Source organism: Rhincodon typus, chromosome 3 (assembly GCF_021869965.1).
Source record: "Rhincodon typus isolate 14 chromosome 3, sRhiTyp1.1, whole genome shotgun sequence".
NCBI lineage: Eukaryota > Metazoa > Chordata > Chondrichthyes > Orectolobiformes > Rhincodontidae > Rhincodon > Rhincodon typus.
The window spans coordinates 38,353,833-38,363,959 of record NC_063334.1 but is presented as its reverse complement, the minus strand read 5'-3'; the positions used below and the strand labels follow the sequence as shown (position 1 = coordinate 38,363,959).

Below are 10,127 nucleotides of genomic sequence, written 5' to 3'. Positions count from 1 at the left end.
GGTGTTAGTTGCCAAGGTCCTTACAAGGCTTTGAGTTCATCCAGGCCAATGCAGTTATCCCTGTTTAATGAGATCTTGGGCACTGTCATCTACACTATATATGAGAGAGCTGGTTAAACCTACAGGTTCAGCCACTTCATATAGAGTGGTGAGTATAACACATGAGAGTAACATAAAAATTCAATAAAACAACCTCAGCTGCAGTCTTTTTGTACTCCTGTAACAAACATACCGTTTGTGACATTTAGGGCATCCATGTGTAGGAGCATGTAGATGGTTTATGGTGTAGTGCAGCAGTTGATTAAACTAAAGGCATTAAGATAGCCTGATACATGGAGCTGACATTCTAAGTTCTGCTGGTGTGTGTGTGGTTGAGCAGAATTAAAGCGGCCCACTGCCTTATTGTTGTTCTAGCTCATGACATGACTTATTCAGATGAGCATTTAACCAGAGCAAATCAAAGCAGTAGATTGTCTCTTTTGCAATTACCTATGCCAGTTGTGATGCTTTGAGGGTTTGCAGTTTGTCCTTTTTTTCCTTCAATTTTCTTGGAGTGTGGATTTTGCAGAATATGTTTGTTACCTATCCCTATTTGCCTTAGAACTCAGTGCCTTGTCTAGTCATTTTAGAGGGGCATTGAGAATCAACCACATTGTTGTGGGTCTGGAGCCACATATATACCTGACCAAGTAAAGGTGGCAAATTTCCTTCATTAGTGAATCAGATGGGTTTTTACAGTGATCAGTGGTAGTTACATGGCACAGTTACTGAGATTAGGTTTATATTCTAGATTTATTTATTGAATAGAAATTCCACCCACTGCTATGATGGAATTTGAATCAGTGTCCCTGGAATATTAGTCTGGGCTGCTGGAAAGTTCAATGATGTTATCACTGTTCATCCTCCCATTTAAACACCAGTTCCTGTGCTACTGCTGAAAGTTGGGAGCTGCTTTTCAAATTAAGAACAGAAATCATGATAGCTTGGAGGCTAGATTATTTCTCCCTTTACTAGATAGCAAATGTTTGCAGAAAGTTTTCTCTGATAATATGAAATCATACACAAACACAACAAAGTATATGGATGACTCCTCAATGGCTGCAAACTTTGCTGTTGTAATTTACTATATAAAAAGGTTATTAACTGTCTCCAAATCCAGAAAAACCCTAGTTATTGAAAGACTATAAATGTAGATTGTGATTACCAATTTCTGGTGGTTGTTCCAGTAATAGACACTATTTGGGCTGATGAAAAGATCTTATGTTCTCATGATCATTACCACTTTGTGACCTACATTTAGGTAACAATGATTTCTTTTAAATCTCTTTTGCACACCCATTTGTTTTTCATGACTCGTTAGCAAATCATTCATAATGCAAAATTTTGGAGGTTACTTTTTCCCTTTCCATCTGAATCTTTAATTAAATTTTATAATTTACATCATTCAGACCTCCCGACATATGGCTTCTGGAGTTAAGTGCAAAACATTGATTTAATAATTTAATGGGATGGTTCTTGGGACTTGCTGATTTAAGTCAAGAAATCATTCAGTTGTTTCAATTTACTGCCACAGAGTCAGTATCAGAATTTTGTTAGATGCATGAAGATGGCTATGGATGTATATATGAAAGACTTACTTAGGAGCTTGATAGTTACTCATTTTTTCGGTGATGCAAAACTGGTGATTGAGTAGTCAGTGACACTGCTTATCTTACACGGAGCAAACTTGGGAGTAGGCTTCATCCTATAGCTGCTTTCTTGGAAATCCATGAGGACATACAAAGCTGTGATTGGGAGTAATCTTGGTCCATTGCAACTGGGAATAATCCTGGTACACCGTATAGATATTTCTGCAGTGCATTTGAACTGTCCATTCTGACAACTGACAGGATGACTTCCACGCAGGACAAACCCTTCCTAACTTTAAGGTACTTGGGTTGACTCCTAAATTGCTTGCAGGAAGTAGCACGAGGAAGCAAGATTAACTAACTCCTGGGTGGTGAGAAATATTCAGATACAGTAGTTACCTTGCAAGCAACGTAACCCCACCTACACATCTTTGCAGGATAACAACACTCTGGAATGTTGGTGGGTGGTAGTGGGGATGGGTGGAAATGGTAAAGCAATCAGTTGGGTTGTAAGTGGCTGGCAAACAGGAGGCTGGAAGAACACAGATCGCCAGGCAGCATCTGGAGGAAAGGAGCACTCAACGTTTCGGGTATTACCTTTCTTCAGGACATAGCTAACATTTTGGGTATTACCTGAAGAGGGTATGTCCTGAAGAAAGGTAATACCCGAAACGTTGAGTGCTCCTTTCCTCCAGATGCTGCCTGGCCAGCTGTGTTCTTCCAGCCTTCTGTTTGTCTATCTTGGATTCCAGCATCTGCAATTTTTTTTGCCTCACATGTGGTAAGTGGTTCATGGCTTCAGTTTAACTTCACATCAGCATTTTAAAATATGGGCTGTAAGTTCTTGTATTTAGCCTGCTGTATTAGAAAACTACATCTAGCAATATCCAGCTGGAGTACCATAGCATTTTTATATTTCTATTGAGCACTCTGGGTAATCTAAACTTCCATAACAGGTGGATAAGGTTGATTCAGAGATTAAAACTTTAAAAATCTAAGACATCAGAACCTCTAGAAAGGAGGCAATATTGGAGTGGATGACCAAACCACTCAGATGCGGAGGGATGGTCATTTAGTTAATACAATAAGGCTATATATTGCATGAGTTGGAATGTTTCCTGCGGGCTTATTAACAAGCTACCCAATTAATCCTAACGGCAAACATATATTTTCCATCTTGCTGTTAGGCCAATAGATTTGTGGAGTCTGCTGTTTGATCCTGTCTCCAGTCTTTGCGTAAATAACAGGTTGCACTGTTATCTTCTACCACCACTGTTAGATTCCAGACCCCCAATTAATTAGGCGGAATATGGGGAGGAAATCTGCAAAAAAAATTAAGGAGTTTCAATGTGTTTGGGAAACTCGCATGTTTCCTGATGTCAGAAAAGCCCTCACACGCGATGCACGTTTAAGCTAATGTCCAATCCTTGGCTTTCCTTGGAGCTAAACTCTGTTCTTGAATGTGAGAAGGATTCCTGATCAGTTTGTTACAGCCAAGTTGGAATGAGCGCACTGTCATTCTAATCCCTCTAATTCCATGAATCACCCCAAATATAAAAGTTGCAGGTGACTGGAAGCTTAGGGTCATTTTTGTGGACAAGACGTAGTTGTTACGCAAAGTGTTCACCAAGTCCGCATTTGCCTCCCCAATGTAGAGGAGGCCACACCCATCAGCAAACACAGTAGACTAGATTGAATGAGATATAAGTAAGTAAATTGCTGCTTCACCTGGAAGGTATGTCTGAGACCTTGGATGGTGAGGAGTGAGAATGTAATTGGGCAGGTGTTGGACTTTCTGCGATGGTGAGGGAATGATCCCTGCGAGATGCTGACAGTGTTGGGGAGGAAGATGGATGGGGAATGTGTGAGGCCGTGGCATCCTGTAGAGGTGAAAATGGTGGATGACAATCCTTTGGACGCAGATACTGGTGGAATTGTAAGTGAGGACCAGGGGGACCCTATCTGGACAATTGATGTTAAGCTTGAAGGCAAAAAATAAGATTCAGAATGCTTGAAGTCCGACGATCTGATGTTCTTACATGTGTGGTCAAGTAACTAATCACGCATGGTTTTGGGACCTTGGCAGATAGCGGAAAATAAAACTCAAGAAATACAATATTCAGAAGTTCTTAGTTCTAATGGAAGAGTAAATGAATCGGGTTTCACCTTGATCTTACAGCAAAGGTGTTTCATAAACAAGAGATGTGAGCTGACCAACTTGTTCTGAAGCAGGTTTTTTTTTAATTGAAAGGCCAAAAAGATGAACTCCAATTCTGCAAACACTTTTCAAACAGAATAGCTAGAAAACTCATTCTTAAAACAGTCAGGTGTTTTCTCTGAAATGCATTCAAGTAACCAAGATCAGCAGTTTATCACAGGATTCATTTCCAACAAGCCTTGCTGTTTTTCAAAGAAATGTTTTCCATGTGTCTTTTCATTGATGTTTCTTAAAGAAAAAAGCTATTCTAATATCTCCACAGTCCTTCAAAATGGAGTCCACAGAAATGATAAATATGAAGCACTCTTTTAACAAATTCGTTAATGAAGATAATTCACTTATTTTGTTCCATTTATTAAACCCATTCCTAAGCAGAGAGATTTGGTATTGTGTATGATAATTTGCTCAATTGGCAGTTTCAGACATTTCCAAATCTGCTCATTTGTGTGTTAAACTGTTGGGAAGCCTTCTGATAAGACATGGAAAAAGCATTAATCTTTGATCCAGTCACCTTTATTATGGCATATGAGGGTGGTGTCAATTTAAGGGCCGTTCTATATGATGTATATGCATCTAAGAATAAGCATAAGAAAAATTATTTTGGCTGTCATTCTGAAACTGATCATCAATACTTAATTCAGACCCATGGATAAAAGTTATGGAATTGTTTTAGCTAACATCTAACTGCCCTTCGTGTTGGGTTGGTACACAGTTACACTTTTGCTTAAGGTATTGCACAGCTTTAATCTTTCGAGCCAAAAATATATAATGTAAGTGGGAAAAGCTGTATAAAAATGCTTTTCATTGCACATTATGGAGTTTTTTATGGTGATTGTCTATCTCCCACTTCGATGTTATTTTTAGTTAAGATTTGTCTGTATTCAGTGGTGAGAATTAGGTAACGTGACTAACTTTCAAAATGTGCACCTTAGCTAGATCAAGAAAAACTACATAAAATATTAAGGGTTAATATGATAACTTGTACAGGCATATATCTGCTCAAATTTTCATGAATTGCTTAAAGGCTTTTTTAAAAGTAGGGTTTTTTAAGGAAAAACAATACTTGATTTCAATTCCACTTCTAGCTGAAGTAAGCTATTAGCTTTCAACAGCATATTTTAAATTTTTCAAAAATGTTGAATAGACTACTACTTCTATTAGTTAAAACAAATGAGTCACTGAAAGGTTTTTCGGGAATGACATTAATAATCAATCATTTTTATTCATTTGAAGATGACCTTTTGCAGTATTTGTAGCTCTGATCATGCAGTAGAGTAATGCTATGATCACTAACTTAACATGCATTGTACCTTAACCCCTATAAAAGAACATCTTGCAACATTTTTGCATAATTCATTGATTATTAGTTGCTTATACATGCTGATCTATAAATCACTTCCAAGTTATTAGGTTAGTCTTTCTGATTACCTTCCCATGATTAACCTTTATTGCAATTGTTCAATCTAATGGTTACCATGCCATAAACATAGTTAAACATAGATTATCTGTAGTGCAATATTCCGTACATATCCTGATCTACTTATACTATTGTTGTTACTAATTTAGCATTAAATATTCTGATGTCTTTCAGATGACATTATGCAGACTGACATGGCAATATCTGTAGGTAAACTGAAGCCCATAAGAAGAGAAAGTTCTAATAAAGAAACACCGAAGCAAACTTCCAAGAATCCTAAAAGGCAAATGAAATGCAGTGATCTTGATGAATGTGGTAAAGAATCCCCCCCAAGTAAAAAGACTAAATTAAGCACAAATGAAGCTGTTGCAGGCCATAGCCTATTAAAAATGTCATCTGGTTCTGAGCCCGGAAACCAAGAGATTGAATCAAAATCTGCAACAGTGCAGCTTCCAGTTGAATCAGTTACCACCTTGAACAAGCCAGATGAACATTCTGTGACGTTAGATGCTTCAAAAGGTGAGATATCTGATGTGTCAAGATCAGCTGTTCAGAAAAGGACCAAACCTATTCAAGCCTTACTTGCAAAACATAATGGGAACAAAGTGACCTTAACCAGTCAGACATCCTCCTCTGTGAGAGAGATGAGCAGTCCAGAAGAGAAAGTAACTGCAATTACATCACATCCAAGCCCAACAAAGTCCTATTTACCAACTATTCCATCTCCAAAAGGGCCACTGCAGATGGTGTACAAAATGCCTGATGGATCTTGTGTGCCAATTGATCTGAGTAGCAGCCAGATTAAGATTGCAGTCCAACCTGTCATTGATGCAAAGACTGGAGAGAGGATCATGCAGCAGGTACTTATTGTACCCAAAAATTTATTAGCCCAACAACAAGATGGAAAATATGTTGAAAAAGGAAGTCTGCCCAAGGCATTAAAGGAACTGGAGAAAAGAGCTTCCGTCGGATCTCAAACAGCTGATTTAGGCCATTCTCCTGCCGTGGATCTTCAGTCTCTGTCATCTGTTCAGGTGCAGTCACAGGTTTCTAATTTAAGGCCCAGTAAGAGCACTGCAAGTTTAACAACAGTAATAACTTCTGTCAGTCAGTCAACAAAAGTTGTACCTTCATGTAACTTGGTAACATCATCAGTTATTGCACCACAAGGAAGGGCAGAAGTGTCTGCCGTTACAGTACCTTCAGTTATGACATCAAATGCTAAAGGTAGTCAGTTAACAGTTAGTGAGCCAGTAATGCCAACAAAAACACACAAGGCAGGTAATACTGGAACTGCTCAGAGTTTCAACTCGCAGCAGTCAAAGGAATCAAGTGAAACAAAGCAGGAACTTAAAACTGTGTGTATACGAGATTCTCAATCCATTTTAGTCATGACACGTGGCGGAAACACAGGTGTTGTTAAGGTACAAAGCAACTCTGATCAAAACTCACCAAATGCTATTACTCCAAGGCCAATATTTACATTTTTACCAGAAGTTCAGAACTTTGTGGTCTCAAAAACTCAACCATTGTCACCATTGACCTCTCTCCTTGTTCCGGCGCAGACTTCCCTAACAAATATCAATCAACTTCCTGTTTCCAATTCCATTGCATCAGTTTCATTAGGTCTAAACCAGTTGGGTGCAGAACCAATTAAGTTAGGGTCTTGCAAAACTATGAATAATGCAGGAGTTGTACCTGTTGTACCTGTGCCTCTGCCAACAGTCTTGACAACTGTTTCAGAGAATCCAACTGTGCACACCAGTAGCCACAATGCTGTGCATTTAGTTAGTGGACCTGTTGGTGGATTATCTAGTGAAAGTGCAGTCCAAAGTAAGGTAACAGTTACTCAAGCACCATCGTTGCAATTCTCACTTGATACTGCAACTGGCAAGCAGTTATTTCTAAAACCACCTGAATGTAATAAGTCAGGAGGTAGCACGTTCCTGACTGGAACTACAATGCCGAAATTTCTGTTGGTTCCAAATCCTCCCGCTACACTTTGTGGCACAAGTCAAGTCAGCATGGCACCCACAAATGCTCAACCTCAAAAGTTAGTCTTCATGAGTCCATCTGTGTCTTCAATGTCCTCATCCTCCAACTTAGTATTAACTAAACCGCCCCAACAACAAACTGCAACGCCTTTAAACACAACACAAATACCAGTGAAAAACTCAGATCCTTATCAGGTGGTGCTATTACCTTATACTGGGGAAACACCAATTAAAGGCAATCCACTACCCAGCTCATTTCAGGTGAAAGAAGTTAAAAAGGGAAACTTTATAAGAAACAGCATCCAGAAAATCCCAGGAATCGGTGTTTCGCCGACTGCAAAAGTAGGAGAAGGATTATCTATGAAGAATGCCGTCTTACCAACAAGTTGTGTTAGTACTTCAGCAATTCCTTCAGTTGTGGTGAGAAATCAGAGCTCTCCGCCTTTTAGGAATTCTACGGGAGTCAAAATGTGTGTTCAAAATGTATATACAGTAGCAACAGCAGCTACAGGTACAGCTCTGCCAACGCCAACTTTTACAACATTTGGTTCTCTTCCCACTGCTTTGCTTAAAGGAAATGATAATATCTCTGGATCTAATCAAGGGGTGTTAGCAACTAGACTTCCTGTTGCTATTTCAACAGTGAAGGCAGAACACCTTGCATCTTCAATGCTTCTTGCATCTCCACAGCCAAAGATGTCACATCAGTCACTGACTTCTTCTCTTCCCTTGCCAATTACAGCTCCTTTACCAAACCCAGTCACAGTCAATTCAAAGATGGTACCAACATGCACTCAACCAGTATGTACAGCCTTTTCCCCACAAATTGCACATTTTTCAAAGGATAGTTGTCAAACAGTAATTCGTTTTCCAAATCCAAACACAATAGCATCACCAACCAATAAAAGTACTGTTCCAAGGTCTGCAGCTGTGCAAGCAGCTACTCGGCTGAGTGCATCAACTGTTGGTAATATGTTCACTGCTTCTTTGGGTCTTAGCTTGCCGCATCAAACAACAGTACAGAGTTTAACAAAACATCCAATGAGTCCTAAAACAGTTACTGCATCTACTTCACTTATGCAGTCTATAGCAACTGTGCCATCTTCTATTAGCAAAGTTTCTGAACCATTAAATGAATCTTGTATACGGCAGAAAATAGTTATCAACACAAGTACACCTTTGGCACCAGGGACTCAAATAGTCATTAACAATCATCGATTTGTAGTTCCACCTCAAGGCCTTGGATCTGGTAGCCATGTCCTGCTGATTTCCAATACACTGAAACCAAGTAATTCTCGAGCAGTAAATTTAAGCCCTGGATCTCGTACAGGAACTGATGTTACATCTGCATGTCAAAAGACAACGATAGTGTCTGCTTTATCCCATCATTGTCAATCCTTTCCATCTCCTTATGTTGTTTCACCTGAGAAATTGCTTCAAAAGCTGTGTGTTCAGAGTGCTGCACAAACAATTACTGCTGTTTCTAGACCTGTCCAACCTACAACAGGATCAACACCGATACTTGGCCCTACTGCAAGACCTTCACTTCAGACTGCAGTATGCAAATTCCAAGTCCCTACAAGCCAGAGTGCCCCAGGTCTTCCAGTAGATACTTCCTTCAATAAGTTATTAGTCAGCCCAGAAGGGGCAGTTTTAAATGCTATTAATACTGTGGTTAATCCTGCTACAAAAGTGGCATCACAGCCCTCTTTAACTCGTGTTTTGGGAAGTTCAAGTGCAAGTCCTGCTGTAGTCTTTCCGTCAATTAAGGCATCGGAAGTACTCGATTCTACTAGAACTGTTTCTGCATCTTCCAGTCTATAAACTACAATTGTTAGATATCCAAATAATGGAGATTATGAGAACCATCAGTACAATTGGAATCATTCTCTAATTATATTTTGGGTTTTGGAGAAGGCACAACTTGTTAACAGTAACTAAGATGTCTTGAGAGGCACAAGTATTTATTTAGTCTGCAAAGATGTTTTCCCTGTGTTTTATCTGTGAAATCTGTGTATTTCAATGTACAAAAACATTGTTAAAAATTGTAAGACAGCAAATTTGAATGACCTTGTAAATTTTCCTGGTTTATAATTTTAACTGAAGCGTAGCAATTTAGTGATTGCTTACTGTGCACTCAAAAGCTTCTTGCACACTAGCAGTACAACCTGTTATCAATGCCCACATCTTTGGTGTGCTGCAATGTTCCACTTTTAAGTGTGATTTTTTTTTTTAAGAAGTGCAGTCAAAAGAAAAAATCTATGACTTGTTTATATGCTATTGCTTCCTTTTTAAGTATTTAATATAGAAACTTCAGTCTGTTGTACAGTTGTAAATACTTTTGAACTCAAGTTGTACTAAAGTGAATGTATAAAAGAATTTTGCTAATTTATTTGTTTCTTGTTTATATAATGTATAGGTTTTTAAGCTGTTTAGTAGCTTTTATGGACCAGTGTTTAGAAAAATGCAGTCAAATCTGCATGATTAAAAACGTGTGCAATTGTTATTTCCGGTCTTATGTTTTTATTTCTGATCTTATGTTTTTATTTGCATGCAAGTTCCCTCTCCAGTTATAATTCTGTTAATTTAATTCCAAGTCTGCAAAAGTAATGCCTGCCTTAATGTTTGACTAACTAGGTTAGGTTCTGTATCTCTTAACTTCATTGCAGTTGGATATTAGAGGGGAACGATGACCCCTAAAGCTATGCATTATTTTTGTTTTGCCATTTTTATAATCTCTTGTGAAACTACTCTACAGTGAGTTACCATGTTCAGGCAATTACGGGGCTGTAATGACAAGAAAGGAAAGTGCTGGCTTAAGAAAGTGGGTGTTCCAGCCATTTACAACTCTGAATTGTCCATTGGAGATT

The 10,127-nt window shown here is 38.7% G+C and overlaps 1 protein-coding gene across 1 annotated transcript in view; it reads left to right on the top strand.

Annotated features, from left to right (window-relative positions):
• Positions 1-9,746, top strand: part of LOC109935423 (uncharacterized protein KIAA2026) — a 79,590-nt gene extending 69,844 nt beyond the window's left edge. The window contains exon 6 of the mRNA XM_048620357.1: positions 5,438-9,746. Coding sequence (XP_048476314.1) covers positions 5,438-9,081 — 3,644 coding nt within the window. The 3' untranslated portion in view covers positions 9,082-9,746. The remainder of the gene's footprint in view (positions 1-5,437) is intronic.
• The last annotated feature ends 381 nt before the right edge of the window (positions 9,747-10,127 follow it).